The 17,153-nt window shown below is 38.4% G+C and overlaps 1 protein-coding gene and 1 long non-coding RNA gene across 2 annotated transcripts in view; one reads left to right on the top strand and one right to left on the bottom strand.

Annotated features, from left to right (window-relative positions):
• Positions 1 to 2,879: 2,879 nt before the first annotated feature.
• The window catches only part of LOC122625932 (neuronal acetylcholine receptor subunit alpha-7), a 51,652-nt gene continuing 37,378 nt past the window's right edge, over positions 2,880 to 17,153 (bottom strand). Inside the window, exons 7-13 of the mRNA XM_043805994.1 lie at positions 15,330 to 15,524; positions 14,298 to 14,384; positions 12,358 to 12,467; positions 7,689 to 7,840; positions 7,152 to 7,274; positions 6,888 to 7,026; positions 2,880 to 6,621 (exon numbers count right to left, since the gene is read on the bottom strand). Coding sequence (XP_043661929.1) covers positions 6,469 to 6,621; positions 6,888 to 7,026; positions 7,152 to 7,274; positions 7,689 to 7,840; positions 12,358 to 12,467; positions 14,298 to 14,384; positions 15,330 to 15,524 — 959 coding nt within the window. The 3' untranslated portion in view covers positions 2,880 to 6,468. The remainder of the gene's footprint in view (positions 6,622 to 6,887; positions 7,027 to 7,151; positions 7,275 to 7,688; positions 7,841 to 12,357; positions 12,468 to 14,297; positions 14,385 to 15,329; positions 15,525 to 17,153) is intronic.
• On the top strand, positions 13,762 to 14,993 carry LOC122625933. The gene is made up of 3 exons (XR_006326682.1): positions 13,762 to 14,145; positions 14,208 to 14,240; positions 14,302 to 14,993. It is a non-coding gene; the product is annotated as an uncharacterized LOC122625933 (long non-coding RNA).

The following is a 17,153-nucleotide window of genomic DNA, read 5'->3' as shown; positions in this document are numbered from 1 at the left end:
CCACCTATATATATATGTATGCACTTATATCATCGCTATGTACAGCCTTAAATCGCTTTGTTAAACTTGTAAATACAAGAAAAAATAATTTTCCATTTTAACTCCCTTTTTTCACGCACAAAAACGTGTGAAGTCGCGAAAAAATGACACAATCTGGTGGGGGCGGCCAGAGGTTGCCATAGGCATAGGCATAGGCACAGGCACTCGGGTGGGTCTCTCGCTTGCCCGGCAGCAACGCATCCCTTATCATTATGACAAGAGGGGTCAGCCCGCTTTTGGGCCGGGGGCGTGGGTATTTGTGTTTGCACTGCACTTTTTTGCAATAGCAGCAGCGACCACAAAGGAGCTTGTTGCTGCCCTTAGCGAGTTCGGTTGAGAGGGCTTTCGAACTCGCGAATGTATTTGTTGGTGTGTGCGAAACCACCATATGTTTATTTATCCAATTGCCAGTTTGTTTGATTGGCGAAGTCAGATAAAGTGGATCAGGAAAGCAAAACAATCAATACAATATTATAACCTGTTTCCTTGACAATACGAGATCACTATGAGCCGTAGAAAGAGAGGCTATAAAAACATAAATAGCCCAACGAAACTTTAAAATCAAAAAATGACAGTTACCTTTTTAAATTTAAATTCAAATTTGAATTCTCGTTCCATTCCCCTATTCCGCATTCCACTATTCAACACTGGTTCCAGTGTTGGCGAGCACAGAAGCACACAGGCGACGTTGTCTTTCAGTGGCTGCATTTGGAACTATTCAGTGGTGTTAATTAACCGCCATCTACCGGCTTGGGGTACCTGTGTAAAATTTAGGTAAGACCAGCGTAAAATACATCTGACGTCTGGCAACGCCAAACGTTGTCTGCTGTTCACAAGAATGGCATCCCCAGGTTCTTTTATGTTGTGGGCACACTTTTGGCGCGCAATTTAAATTAATTAAGCATTAATCCGCCAGTATATACTGTTTAAATGATTATTTTTACTTTATTCATTAAACGTACCGTTAAGAGTTCCTACAATTGCATTGGATTGAACATAATGTCCAGTTGCTTTCGGAAAAATTATTTATTGAATTGACGCTAAAAACCCATAATTTAAACGCTGCTTGTTAAACATTATAATATTTATTTGTCGCAAAATAATAACACATCGTTTTTAATACATAAACTGAAATAAAAATAGACAACATTATAATTTGTTTTATGTTGGTTAATACATGATGATCTTTCACTCGAACCAGACGAAGTTTATTCCTATAAAAAGAGATCCATTATTAAAGAAGTCCACAATAGAATGATTGAAAACTCACCTCGAAAATCTCCCGATAACGTTAGCAGTTGTGAACGGATTAGACATAAAAAGATTATTTTAGTTGGGAATAATTTATGAGTTTATAATAATATCATGCATAAGCAAATGTATACAAAAGTGCAGGAGGAGAGTAAATGTGACTGAAAGTTTAATCTAGTTTGGATCGATTTGAGAAATTAGGCTATTGATTGGACGTTGGAAATAAATGGAAGAAGGTTGTAAAGAAAACATGCCAAAATATTGGGATAAAAATGGGGCAATTTCTTACAGTTTACTTTCCACAGGGGAAGAATGAAATCAACTGGTTATACATACACGCAGCATTCCTCCAGCTGTTTTGTATTTGAAATCTGTGGTCTGACTTGCTGGATATTTGGGTTTTGTTATATAATTGTTTCTGTTATGGGAATAGCGTAAAGAAGGAACTGGATTTTAATTTGGATTTCAGCTGGTTGTTGACAAACTGCGCGGGGATCAGAATTTTCCTTTAGTAAAATTCGCCAAAAACTCTATTTTTGGGAAATTAGTTTCGAAATTTTACCACTTTGAATATAAATGTCAAACGACTTGGTTTCTTGTTTTCAGTATACATAACGCTTGCTTGTCCATTCGTCACAGCGTAATTGCTACGTAATCTAGGCATTGATTTTTACAGTGTATGGTGTTGTCTTGCAATGAGTTTATGACAATATGAGTTGGTTTTCATGAACATCGATACAGTATATTTACATTTTCGTAATTTATGCGTGAGTTCCTTAAGCCTAACTCGCAGCTTTCTCTAGAGCATAACACAATTTACCTTTCCGACTTCGGGATGCAACTTCGACTTCGTCCTCAGAGTCCTCGTCCTCGTCCTTGGTGCAGGGATCCTTCATTTTGTTGGGAATAAAACCTAATTTGTTTTTTGGTATTTCTGTCAAATCTTTTCTTTTTGAATTTTTATTATTGAATAATAATTAAAATTTTACAATCGCTTTACTCGGTTTTGCTTCTGTTTCGTCATTGTTTCCTTTCAACTTTATATTATTTTCCTTCTATAATTTACTATTTAGGTCAAAATGACCAATTTAAATTTTCTTCTAATTTTTTATGTCATATATCTTGTGTTCTTTAGTTAATTCTGTATGTTTCTTTATACGCAATTATTTAAATTTAAATACTAATAACGACATAAAAAATCAGCGCTTTTCTTTTGTTTTCTGTTTTCTCTTTTCGGTTTTCTGTGTTCTTTGTTTCTTTTCACGTTTTAAAATTAATTTAATTTAAATATTTACTAGGTTACGATTTCATCCCGCTTGATTTGGTTTTTACTAAACCCTTTTTAAATGACTAATTAAATATTAATTTAAAGTTTTGTGTGTTTTTCATTTTTATTTTTAATAGAGAAAGGAGTTTGGTTTTTGCTTTTTATGTTTTTTAAGAAATTTATACTTTTTATGTATATTTTTTAAAATTCTTTTAAATGCAACTAGTTGTAGGAAAAAGTTTCATTTGTTTCAAATATTTTCTTTTATAATTTATTACATAGTATACTATATATATATTTATATATATACTTGTTTGTCTGTGTAAAAAGAAGTATATACGTATGCACATATATATCCATGTAAATATACACATATATGTATAAACTGTGTATTAATGGTTGATGAAGAACTATTTTCCAAACTGTCCTCTTTATGCACTAGAACTTTATTAGTTATAATCTCCATCATCTGCTCCATTCTATGGCCTCGATAGCCAGATAGCCTTACTATTTCTATGTATTTATTTACTGGGGTGACGTCTTTCTTTAAAAATTGCTTATATGAAAACTTTCGTTCAACTTCAGCTAATTGGATGTTGAACATAATCCAGTTATTGATTGCTATTTGAAAACGGCCATCAGATATTTCAGTTGGGCATTTCTGGTTTCTGGTTTCCGGTTGCCGGTTTGCTTTCTCTTCTTGTGTTTAAATAAGCACATTTGATGGAAATGTATAAAAGATTAAAATTAGTTATTGTTTTTATTTTTCATGCTGGCAGCTTGTTTGCTATGTTTTCTATTATTATTTCTTTAATATTCTTAAGCGTTAGGATTGAAATCTATCGTTCTATCGTTCTCACTGACAATCGCATTGGAAAAGCATACAAAATCAAATACTTGTTTATCAAAAACATTAAGAAAAGTCCCCACAAATTTCAACCATCAAATTTCCCATCCATTGGTTTCAAGCTATTCCTGTGGGTATACAACAAAACGTACAAATAATTTCACCTTTCATCAAAATATACCGAGTTCCAAGTTCTCATATTATTTTACATTCGCAATCTTTTATCAAAAGCTAAACCTTATCTGTAAACGTTGTTCAATCATTAGAAAATAAACCAAGCGAAAAAGAGTGGATCAGAAATCTGTATAGTTGGGCATACAAAATCCGCATACAAAGTGATGTTGAAAATGTCTTTAACCGAATCACATAAAATCGAAATTTCTCAATATTCATACTCGCTTATCTATTTCTTCGTTCTGTTCGTTACTCGAATTACACTTATTGTTGCTTGTAAATCTATTTCTAGTATGTTTGTTGAGTTCGCCTTTCTCAGCTCTTTGGATAGAGTCTTAACAATTTATGGTTTTCTGTGTAGCCTAGTCTAAGTTGAATGACATCGTTTAGTTGCTAATCATATTTCCATTATTTATTTTGAAATCTTATATGTTTTTCTTTTGTGACTTTGTGTCCTTACTGTGACCCTTACGCGTTTGTTTGCTTTTGCTTTTGCTTTAGGTTTTGGTTTTGGTTTCGGTGTGTTCGTATTGTTTATATTCAAAGAAAATTCTGATTGTTTACATTGCACAAGATTTACAATTAGAAGCAGAATAACTGTAACTTAAAAATTAAAAAGCTATTTCCATTTCGAACTTTTTCCTTGCTCTTGTGTGGAAAGAAAAGTCTGTGTGAAATTTCGACCAACGCAGCTTTGCTTTTTCTTCTATTCTCGGCCATGGGATCCTCTCCTTCGGGAAATACGCAGAATGCCCGGGGATCGTCCTTCGTGGACTTTCCCCGGCTAATCCTCCGCATTTCCCAATCGATCACCCGGACCTTGGTAATTTTTAAGATTTTTGTTTCTTGTATTCCTTGTCTGGTCATCTTGAAATTGTGTGCTTGGCTAGTTGGCGGACAGAAACATACGAATTGCCATAAACTGGCCATCGAACAACCGAGTGTGTGTCCTCTATGGACTCGTGTGGATTCGTGTGTTGTGTTGGTTGTGTTTTGTTGTGTTGTGTGGTACAAATATATGAAAAGTCGGGTCAGACTGGCCCACGCTAAACGCCATCGTATATATACATATATCTGTATAAAGCTCCTTGGTTTATATGTTTTGGTTGTTGTGGTCTGTGATCAGTATGTTATCAGTGCGCTCGACACTAAAGCAAGCACATAATTACCCATGCACCGGCATGCTACGTGTTCTGGGGTCTGTTGGGTTCATTGTTATTGGTATTTTCGTATATTGCTATATCTCGAATGCTCTACTTCTTGGTCTGCCTCGCCTTTCATTTGCAATCAAACTATTTGGCCTGTTCACGTTCAGTGTTTCGTGTTGAATTGCTTTCTGGTGTACAGGGCCCTCAACTTTGAGTATTTAAACAGAAGAATTAAAGTTCAAATGATAAAGAAATGAAAATGTGTGAGATCAATACCGAAAGTTAGACTGTTTGCTGTTCTCAATGCGCTGAAGGAGCGAACTCTTGCCCTCGTCGTGGACCTCGCGCAATAGTTCGATCGATCATCGTTTGCATCACCAAAAATCATGCAATTCATCAACACGCAGATATTATTGCTCGCAACCATTTAATTTATAAATTCATTTCCTCGGCAGCGCCAGTCAACATGAAATGCAATCCGTCGGATGCATTTCACATACTGAGCGCCTTTCTGGGCTCAAATTCACCTGCTGTGCCGCTCGTCAATTACTCATTTTCACTCGCATCTTTTTGATTTTTCTTTTTCATCTTTCATTTTCTCTTTTATATTCCAGTAAATTTTCTTAATTCCAATTCAGATTGGTTATTCTATTGGTTTTGGTAAGGTTTACGGGGAATGTTTGGGCTTTACTCTTAGGGGATTGGTTTGATTCGGTTTGGTTTTCGATTTATCAATTCGTTTAGACATTGAGTTTAAAATAAAACTGGAAAGGTGGATAGGGAAGGGGGCACTAGATACACAGTACTGGATATGTAGGGTTAATTGGTTCTGTTTCGGAAATGCAGTTTCGCTTAGAGGGGGGAATGTGGCGTAATCACCTAATTGGCCTAGGTACTAATTGGTAGCAAAAAGTTGCTCGGAACAAATCTCTGGACTGACTTCAATGCTGAAGAAGAAGATACCAATTTAGCTGTCCGTCTGTATTGTGTATTCTGTACTTTGTATTCCTAATACGTTGGGTTTTCATCTGGTAAACGCGTCGCAAAGTTCCCACCTATGATTCCTACTATAAAGCTCTCAAATCGAAGTCTTCCTAAAGGTTTGGAGGTTGGGGGGCTTTTGTTCTGCATTGAAGTGCTGCACTTTCCATTGAAGTCTGTCAAAAAAAAAGTTTCGAAAACCCATGTGACTATAGGTGTGAGAACGCCTCGCTTATCCTATAAAATATAACATATAAAATCTAAAAAGAAAATATACCCGTTTTGCTTGCTTGTCAAACATATATGTATATATATATATTCAATGGAAGAAATCTAGATACTGGCTTGTGGGGCTTGCGGGAAGTGAGGGGATTTCTTTGGTTTACCATTATATAGATTTTGTATAGAATTAGGAAAATTGGAATTAGTTAATTTTTAACGTTTTAGTATATGATGTTGGTTTAGTCTCTTATTTGTTTAGTGTCTGTTTGATTTGAATGAAAGACTTTAAACGAGAATTTTATAATTAAATTATTGTGTTTTCAGAGACGATTTTTAATTGTTTTTTTTGTATGGTTTTTTTTTTTGGATTTTTGGATGTATTATTTAGTTGACGGTTTTTATCATGTATTTTCCTATTTTTTTGTGCTTTTTAGTGTCTTTTTTAGTTTAATTTACTTAAAAAGTTTCGTTATTAATTTAATAATTAACAAATTGATTTTATAATAAAACCAATAACAATAACCACCTCGCCCATATGGCTACGAGACAATAATATGTGGTGCTGATAGTAGTACAGCTATTGTGGCTAATATTGTGAACATTGTGAATATGATAAGGCACAGTCTGTCAACGACCATAGCTGCAAATTTCCAATCATTGGCAATGTCATTGCACTCGTCATCTTTACGTAGCTGTACATTCGATTGATTATTTATGTCATTTATCAGAGTTACCAGAGTTATCACAGTTATCACAGAGAAAAAGTGGGTTGGGTTGGAGAGAAAGAGATGAAGCGGAGAGTTAAACTTGGTTCTAGTCATTTTTTCGAGTGCTAAAACTAGGCTGCGCATGCAAAGTAATCGTAATTGTATTCGGAACGCAAGTCAAGAGCTAAAACGTGGTTAGTACAAGTGAAGGCGTGGTCTGCGCAAAGGATCTGCAGCACTCGCCAGCTTACCTGATCAGTTATAAAGCGGATTTCCTTCAAGATTAAACCTAGTTCATATTCAGTTGATGATTTGATGCACGTGTGATGTGTGACCGCGTCCGGCATTCGGGTGCTGCCAATGGGCCCAATGCTGCCATCGTCGCCTTGTCTGCTTGGTGCCATTTGGTGTTCATTTGGTGTTTGGTGTTCATTTGGACCGGGCCGAAAACGAGAGAGAAAGGTGGCACGTGAGTGGCTGGATCACTGGACCCCATCCCAAGTGTGACTCGTTACCCATAAACCGTGCGGTAGAAGGCCGGGTTGTGTGGCAGTGTTCCGCCGGGCGTCATGGGGCGACAGTTGTGCCGGAAGTCGTCATCGATGTCTAGTACGTTGGCCAGCAGCGATTTCGACGAGCTTCATTGCGGGGAATAAAGTCAGCTTTAGTACCCTCGCAAGAAATGTCTTATGCAGTATGTTCCTGCTTTCGCTTTACACTCAAAGAAAGCGGAAGCAGGAACAGCGAAACTCGGAAAGTGAAAAATCTGAACATCGATAGGTTGTTGATTACATACTTTGGTTTTAGGTATGTACTTGTGCTTTTTAAAGTCAGAAAATAAGAATTAAGATCTAAACTCATATCTAAATGATATTTCGATATTTTCGTATAGACTTTTATAGATAGATACGTTTAGATACTTTTTCTGATGGGAATATGACTCAGAATATATTTAATTGATACGTTTGCAAGATCAGGCTGAACACACAGACTATGCGAGTATAGTAGTCTGCAGTGGTAACACCAATAACACCAGTAATTAGATTAAGTACCGCTCTTTCAGCTCAACGTCGGAGAGGATCTGGTGCTTCCGCTCGGAGGAGGTGTCCGAACAGGGCGTGGTCGGGAACTCCAGGATCAGCGGGCGTCCCGGGCGACTCATTCGCAGTATCCATGGCAGCCAGCACAAAAACACGATGCGTATCTAAGCGGCAGGTGGCGAAATGAAAACGTTTAGTGGGACGGCCCGGGAATAATCCGATCAAAAATCAAATTTGATGTATTTATGCTCGAATTGCGTGTGCGAAAAGTTCGTGTCCGTGGATGATGATTGCCTCCATCTGCCTGGGTGTGTGTGCTAGTGTGCTAATGTGTGTGAATGGTGAGTGTGTGAGAAAGTGTTATTTTGGACTGGGACCGAAAGATGTGTGGAAAGCTCAGGCGGGCTTTCCACGATTTATGGGTATTTTGCATGAAACCGGCACTCACACCCAGACAGATGACCACAAGTATGATTTATATTTGATTTTGATTACAACTAAAGCAACACTGTTTTTAACTTGCTGCCCGGAGATACGGGGAGCAACATGTGGGTGTTCGTTGTTTGGTGTTTGGTGTTCGTTGTTTGCTGTTTGGTGTTTGTCAGTTTGCTGGATGATTTGTTAGTACACTTATAATAATATTTATGTGGGTTGCTGGGTTTTCGCTTGCGAGAAATGGACTGTGTTCGCATTTCGCCATGGTCTCTGCTTATTTATAGCTACGGTGCATGCAAAATTTATTATCTACAACACAAACACGGATACGGATACAGATACAGATACAAATACAAATATAGATACTGATACAGATACAGATAAACACGTGTATAGCACGAGGCAGAAACACACATACACAACAAGAGCTATAACAAACAACTGAGATGATGTAGTTAGCCCAAAGCTGCTAAGCTGCAAACAACTCCCCCATGACACATTCACACCGATCTGCAGATTGAGCTATCTATCTGCATAACTTTTCTAGCACTACATCTGATTTATATGTATCATAAACTAGATCTTAAAGTATCATTTGGAAATATCAATGTCCCTCTCTAAAACTGCAGGACTTTCGAATTAATTTCTAATTTCCTATCCCGCCTTTGTGTGCGAAAATCAATAAATCCAGTAGCAAAGAGTGATTGCGTATCTCAGTTGTGCCTCATAATCTCATTCATCAACGATTGCTGGTTAAATGGCAGGGAGTAAACATGGTAGCTTGGCAACATGGAGAGCGGCTAAACTGGTTAACTGGACGTGTAGTCGAGGAGCCTTCGAATACGACCACAAAAAGGAGCGCCATTGTCGCAAAAACGCAAATCGATTGGATAGTCAGGACATGTTGCACTCCCTCCCCTCTCGATGCAGCTTATCCCCAGGCATCGGTGTTCAGATCCCCCCCTTACTCCGACTCCATGTCCACCGGCTCGAAATCCGTAATGCAGTTGAGGAGCTGAAAACCGACGCTCATAGCTGACAAGCTCGCTTGCAGTTTGTCTGAAACTGTCGTTGTCCTTCGTCCTGCGTCCTTTCGGCCAGGCTTGCTGCCTCCTCCATCATGTCGACTCCTCCTTGCTGGTGGTTTCCACGTTTTTTCCCTGTTTTTTGTTCCTTTTTCTTTGCCAGCAAGCGGGAAGCTTACATGGAAATGCGCTTCAGGACGTGGCATGCAAACCAAATGCAAAGTTAACCATTGCCATCGAGCAACTGGCATTCTTGCCCATATCCATATCAATGCGGTCCACCCACACTTTCCACCGCCCTTTGTGCAAATTTTGCGCAAATTGATTTGTTGTTATCACACAAAAGCGCGGGCCAAGCGGGCTGTTTGGTGGCAGCCAGTCTCTGGGGCCAATTCAAGTGGCAGGCGACACTCGGCAGTCAGCAGGCGGCAGAAAGGACTTGCAAAAGGACTTCTTGGGCATGCACATTTCTAATGCACCTGGCCCCGGCCCGCCGTCAGCAATTGGCTCAATTTTCGGTGCCGTGTAAGCACTACTCACAACTGGGCCAGCTGTCAAGCCCCGAAACTTCCTCCGTACTTGCACTCGATTGCTGGCTTTGGTTTTTCCCCATGTGCTCCATGTGCTCCATGTGTTCCAAATTCAATTGTGTGTCGAGGGGCGGAGACACCACACATTCTTGCGCGAAAGCCATACAAAACTTGTCATGTGAGTGACTCCTTAAAAGCCAATCGACTTCGTCTGAGCTGCCCTTATTCTTGATTTTTCCCCACTTCTCTGGGTCTCGTCTAGCGAAACTTTTCATTATGCACTCGGAGGCCATTGCAATAATGTGCAGAAATTGCTTTCCACTTGGCTGTCTTGTGAAAATATTGTCATGAGTTGTCTGATATTTTCACCATTGATATCAGTGTTGCAGGCTAAACGGAAAATAAAGATATTTTTCGATACTTGCTAAGGTGAATGGGAAACGAAACACTATTGAGCTTGGCAAAATATTTACTTTTGTGGCTATGGCTTTTACTCTCTAAGTAATTTTCACTTTAAACAATTTTAAACTCCATGTGCTTATACAGTAACCACTAGAAATGTTCAAGAGCAGGAAAAAAGGTTTTGTTCAGAATTGTAAAATAAAATAATATTCCAACGAGTTTTCTATATACATACTTTGCTAATTTCATTAATTTTATTGCCAACTTTACTACAATTTGAATGAAACTCGTCAATGTGCAGATTCCCACCATTTTCTATTCAGTTATAATTATGCCCGCCACCAAAGGCATTATGAACTACACCACACTCAAACACACTCGACACCACACACAAAGAGACTATGTACAGAGATACATGGATTAAATATGTACTTAGAGGGAAAAAGATATTGGGAGGCAATAGAGGCTAGATTACCATTTACAGAACTTCGCACACCAGCACAGCATATTGCATAATGGATAATTGGACAGCAGTTTTGACGTTGCCATCTGCTTTGGTTATTTTGCATTTTTTGTATTTTTTGCATTCGTTGCATTATTTGTTGTTTATATTTTCGTATGTTAAACCTATTCACATTGGTACGGGTATAATGATGCAGATACAAAAGCGTGTGTGCAATTGGTGACAAAGTTACGAGATAAAAAGGGGTTTGGGTTTGGCAGTGGGCGGGAAAGTGGGCGGGGTTGCTGGTTAGTCGGTTGGTATCTGGATTCTTGCTGGGATCGAGGGTGTGGCTGGCATACACGTAAGTTCAAAATATGGGCCCAACATCAACATTACGATATTTTTCATTACATAAATTATTTTATAGTAGACACGTATAGTAGCTAGACATGTTGGATGGTTACAACATTCATTTCGTACTCTGTACATCCGTCCGTCACATTTCGGCTCGGCATTCCCTTCGCTTCGTTATATTACGTTCCTTTTGGGTTCTTTGGGGTTCTTTGGGTTCTTTTGATTTACGTTTTGGGGTCACACACACAGGGTTACACGGGGTTACACCGGGTTGCACTGGGTTACTCGGGCTAAACCTCGACTCAACTGACATTTCTTTCCTTTGGTTTTCGGCTGGCTTTGGTTCTCAGCTAAATTGCAGATACAGTTATGCATACTAACAAAATCAAAGGGGCAACACAAAATTGCAGCTTGCATAACGGCCTCTAAGTAGGCATCAAAACTAACAAAGAGCCAATTGAAAAACCGAACAACGAAATGGGTTTTTGTGTGTTTGAAACTAAAATGCACGACAACATCAACAATAATAACAATCAAAGGATATCGAACAACATTTATTTGTGCAACTATTTGCAAATACGTTTTAGGCATTTTAGTATTTTAAATGTTTTTATAGCTTGATGCTCTTTAGGGATGTGAGCTATGATATAAAACATGAACATGTTCTTCGTTTTGGTTCGAAATGATTATGGTTTTCACTGGAATGAGTTAACTGAATGTGGGATACTTTTCTCATTTAAACTAGAATTTGGAATTCATTTTTCAAAAGTTATTTGGCTGTTTGTATATTCCCAAGAGCGAAAATAATTTCAGAATTTATTATTATGAGATCTGAATAGTTTCTTCGTCTATGATTAATTTGACAGAATTCTTTTACATCTTTTACTTTATAATATTTGAGTCTGATGAAATAGGCAAATGTAAAATGCTCATTGCTGAATTTAAAATAAAAGAAAAATTCCTTTTTTTTTTTTAAGAATCATGTTTTAGAGATTAGAGTTCTTTTGTTAGGCTTCGTTTTTACAATCAAGGAACACAACACAATCACAACAAGTAACTAAACAGTGTAAAATAGCTAACACAAAAACATTTCGCTAGCTAACACATAAATTATCTTAGCACGGCTCTTTTTCTCTTCGCAGAGATAAATCATATGAAAAATGCTAATTCTATGCGACAGTGGCCTCAAGCCCGACAGCACGGAGGACCTCAGCTCGAGGGCATTCCGCCCCACGCTGGCAGGAAGAAAGGATATATGGGGCAGGATATTTGGGGGATATGGGAGGATATGGGAGGTTCCTCTGGAGCTGGCGTTCTGAGGCCACTGAAAACTAGCTGAAGCTATAAATGATGAGTGATGGTCGCTTTTGCAGTTGTTTCTTATTTTGATATTTTGTTGTTGGTTGGTTGGAGATTGTTTTTGGTTGCTGTGGTTGTTTGGGATGCTTGTTTTTTTTTTTGGTTGGTGGGTTGACCTATTTGCAACTTACCCATTCGGACATTTCGTGCGTATCAGCATTTCGATGATGATAATTTAATATTAAAATCGTTGACACAACGGATGAAGCTACCATAAACATTATGCAATTGAAATATGTACCTGTTGGTTGGTTGGGCGTGTTGTCAATATATATATATATGCAAATATTATATATATTTATTATGTTTAGTGTGGGAATATATTGTAATTGTTGTAGTGGTGCACGTGGATTTGGTTGGTTTCATTGTTATTATTATTATGTTGGATTGGAAGTTGTTGTTGTGTTTTGTTAGTTCGTTTGGGGTAACGCATATTTCAAAGTTAAGATTTTATTCATAGTGTATGGTTTTCGATTCGTTTATATGCATTTTGTGTGCACATCATATCATATCATTTTTGCGGAGGGTACACAGTTGTTTGAAAGAAAGAAAAAGGCAAGAAATATGTACAAAATATTTTAGTTAGTACATTAAATGCAAAAATTGTCGGTTTGTTAGCTTCTTATCGTTCTGTTTTTAAAAGGCATAGCAAATGTTACTTTCGGGAAAAATACATATAGATTTATTTTCTGTTTTTATTCACACGCACACGAGGTTAACTTTAGTTTGTATACTTTAGACATAGGTTAGGTATGTATATATAGAAGTTAGACACCAAAAAGTGTACGCCAAGAACGGAATTAGAGAAATTCAACAATATAATTTCGATTTGAATTTTGTTAGCGCTTTTTGGAGGATAAGTATTCGAATTTGAAGATTGCTTAATTTTGAGATACAAAATTATGAAGAAGTGAAAAAAAGTTTAGTTCGGTTGACTCAAATTTGGCTTCATTTATAAAGTGGGGTTGTTCCTTCTTGCTCTTCCCTAACTATGAAAAAGATACTTTTTTTTTATTTATTTCACCCTGTTTACCCAGCTTATAAATTCTTGAACAGCTTATAAATTCCACTTCTTATAAGGAGAAGTTGTTTCTTTTTAACTATATAAAATAGTAAAATAAATTTATTTATGAATTCTTGAAGTGATCCCTAACAGTGTTGCTGTAGTCCTGTCTATAAAGATTTTAAAAAGTTTAAATGAGAAATGAGCTTGCCTATTAATATCTAACTCAATGCAAACAGTTTGAAGTCCAAGCATTTATATAAAAGTTTTACCAAGCTATCTATCTTCTGGAAACCGATCTATCTTTAGGGAAAGGCGCTCCCTATCTCCATATCGCAATTCTCTTTTGTTTTTTTTATGATTATATCAGCTCTATTTGGAACATCCCAACTTTATGTAAAATTCCGATACCTTGACAACCGAAACTAAAAGTAGTTATAACGTGCAAGAAACTCGTTGTCAAATATGTGTGCATTGTTCAAACTAACTCGTGGTTTAATTTATATATAGGTTTTGATCAGCTTTTGGTCTTTAAGGTTCATATAATATAGTGGTATTAATTCGTTCTTCGCAAATTCGTTAAGGCTTTATAATCTAATTATATGCCCCTCTAGTTATGGTTAATTAGTTTTCGATCGCTATTTCGTTTTGGAAACATTTATCTTTGTTGCAACAGCACTTATATTCCTTTAGACTTCAAAGCCAAATATTTAGGCACAACATTTGACTTTGCTGCCAAAGTAAATATCTCAAGTAGTGAGCTGTGCTCCAAATTCGCTGGGGTTTTAATTGTGTGTCAAAGTTTTAATATTATAAGATCATCGGATTTTATTCGGATTTTAAAATCATTTTAGAAATGCATGGATATATAAAATGAGTATGCAACTGCAACTCTATAGATATTCATAAACGATAGGTATACGAGTATGAAAGTAGTACGGCATAAATGTTAAGTTAATGAATCAAAAGCATAAGTAGGAACAGCGATAACATGATTCAGGTTACATATAAGTACGACAATACGAAAGCTCTACCATCGACTACTATTGGTAAACAAAATGATCTTACCCAGCAATGGCACCGCATCCGAAGTAGCCGGCATTGTCTCGGCCACCATATTGAGAAACACGGTCAGCGAGAGCAGGATGGTAACACCTAGATATCAGATGGAAAGTTCCCATTAAGTAACGAGGTTTGTGCATGGAAAATCAAGGCAGTGGCGCCATACTTGTCGTTAAGTATGGCATTACATTCAGAATCCATTGTGGTTTTGGTTTAAATAGTTTACAAGTAAGTATAAAGTGTTAAATCTAATGAAAAATCAAGTCCTTCGCCCTTTTAGTTCAGTGTTCCTAGCAAAGCCATTTCTCACCGCTGCCCGAAATTTCTTACACTTCACTAATTGTTTTTCGAAGCATTTGGAATGTCATGACCCATCATTAACACTTCCTGAGGCAGTGCAACCCCCCACAGCTTTTGGTACCATGCACTTTCCAACTCGCCCCGACTAGCCATTCAGTTTTGTGTACTCAAGGAGCTAGGTCGAGTCCCAGAGTCCCAACTGATTTTCCGAGCCACTAATGCCACGTCCTGTCGACAGACAGCACACTTTGAGGAGCATTCCCCGACTCGTTGAACACTTTACACTACTCTCAGCCCCGATGGCAGCGTTAAAAGTTCAATAGTTTGCTTACCATCGTTGAGACTGTGGCGTCATCCGCAGGCCCAAACTGGCGGATGGGTGGCGATGGCCATAATGGATAATGTGCGAAGTCAGACGGTTAGTCAGTTAGTCTCTTAGTCAGTCAGTTACAAAGTGAGGCAGCTGTAGCTCATTCCCATCGACACGATTATGAGGGGCTTCTAATTTGAAATTCGCTGTTTTCGCCGCCACTAGGCTGTCATTATTTAAAAAGTACTTGGCAAATACTTTTCGAGTGGCTCTTAAGCTGTTTGCATGTGTGTAGCGACTTCCCCCCGCCCAGCTTGTTATGCCCCAGTATTTGCGTTGCGTAAGTGGTTTGAAATTAATGTGGCTTGCTTTCCCCTTTCCCCCAGTTTGGTGTGCCCTCCCTAGAACCCAAGTCCAGGCTGACTTACCCAGTGATAATTTTTCACCCGAGTCCGGCGGCAGGGTGAAGCCGAGCAGGGCCATGGAGGCAATCAGCACACAAGGAATGATCAGGTTGAAGAAGTAGTACAGAGTTCGGCGGCGGATGATGATGGCGAAGGTGATGTCTATATAGGGTTCCGGGCAGCAGTTGTAATAGATCTCGTTACGTTTGCCGGGCACACCTGCGGTGGTTCAATGGTAGGGATAGTGTGATTATGAAAAGTTCTCGGCGCAATTAGTCGGTATATATGTTGGTATCTGTTCAGATATGTTGTATCTGTGGCAGTTGTTACTTGTCGCTCGGGCTGAGCACCTTGTTCTGAGCATATTTCGAGATAGGAGTAAAGTGGGGAGTAGGAGTATGTAGTAGTAGTAGAGCATGGTAGAAAGTTGGAAAAAGCGTGTTCGGAACAGAGCAGAGCAGAGCAGAGCAGATCAAAGACTAGAGTGGCTGGTTGAGTGTAATTAAAGCATTATTGCCATTCAGAGTTCTTGAATGTTTTACAGATATGAGTGGCTGAGAGGTTGAGGGGCTGGGAAACGAGTGCAGTGTGGGTGTTCATGCAGGGCTGATGTTGGGATCTTGGGTCTGGGTTTCATGGTTTCTGGGTTTCTGGGTTTGGTAGAGTGTAAACTTAGTTTCGGGAAGAGTTTTATTTGTCTAGGCAACTAATTGTAAGTAAAGTTACGTAAGAGCAGAGCAGAGAGGAGTAAAGCCGAGCAATTTACTATGGGGTAAAAGTTGGTATGCACTTTGCTTTCCAAAATGTAAATACGTAGTAGAAAGTATGTAGAGATAAGAAATCGTTTGTGGGTAGTTCAAGTATGCATATACATGTACAAAATCAAAGTTCAGAGTGAAGTTGTGTGAGCTGAGTTTATTGGCTGTAAATGGAGGGTCCTCAATGTGTCCATGGTATTGTGCAATTTATACTTATTTTCTCTTTGGTTACGAACACAACCATATTTACTTGGCTAACTATTACCCCTTTGTCACGGTATCGATCTTCTAAAATTATTGCCCAACTGTGGCCAAGGAAACTTATTCCACAGCAGAACCAACTAGTTTTCCTTGCTGATTGAAAGATTTCCCGAACTTCTGCTAATCTGCTTTTTGTAAGAAACTTTCTCCTAGCATTCTAAAGCACATCCATTTAAAAACCATGGAACCTCTTTCCATGACAACTCCGGTCGCTTCTTAATTGCTTTCGCCCCGCCCCCGCCCCCGCCCACTCCGCGACATGTTCGCAAACATATTTGCAATAAAAACTTTTGGCAAAAGCATTTGCCATATGCCCAAAAGAAGTGCACAAAGTACGGAAACGGCAAGTGGGAGTGGTAGACAACAAAACTTCAGGCAAAATTATCTGCTCAACTTACTCCAAGATTACCAAAGGGATTACCAGCGACACAGACTGCGAACAAAATGCCTTGGCAGCGTATTTAAAAATGACCTAGCTACTTTGCGGGTCCCACCCGAAGTTCCCAAACTCCTTTCCGCAAACAGTTTACCTCTTATGTCTGGGAGCACTTGGCCAACTCAAAATAATTTGCATAAGCTGCTGGAGAAAAAACCCGCAAATGCGGATAGAAAATAAGGAATGGCCGGCCGAAAGGGGGAAAGGAAACCGAAAACAAAAAACAAAAAGCCGGCGAAAAACTTTTGAAAACTCCCGAAAAATTACGCACAGAAAAATAAAATAAAATAAAGAACCGAACACAGGAAATAAAAGAGAGCGGAGTTGGCAAATGAAACCCAAATTTGTTGCAAACATTTTTCTTCTGCACTTTTGTGGCCAGTGTTGAGTTGA

This window comes from Drosophila teissieri, chromosome 2L (assembly GCF_016746235.2).
Source record: "Drosophila teissieri strain GT53w chromosome 2L, Prin_Dtei_1.1, whole genome shotgun sequence".
Taxonomy (NCBI): domain Eukaryota; kingdom Metazoa; phylum Arthropoda; class Insecta; order Diptera; family Drosophilidae; genus Drosophila; species Drosophila teissieri.
This window is presented reverse-complemented; position numbering and strand designations above follow the sequence as displayed.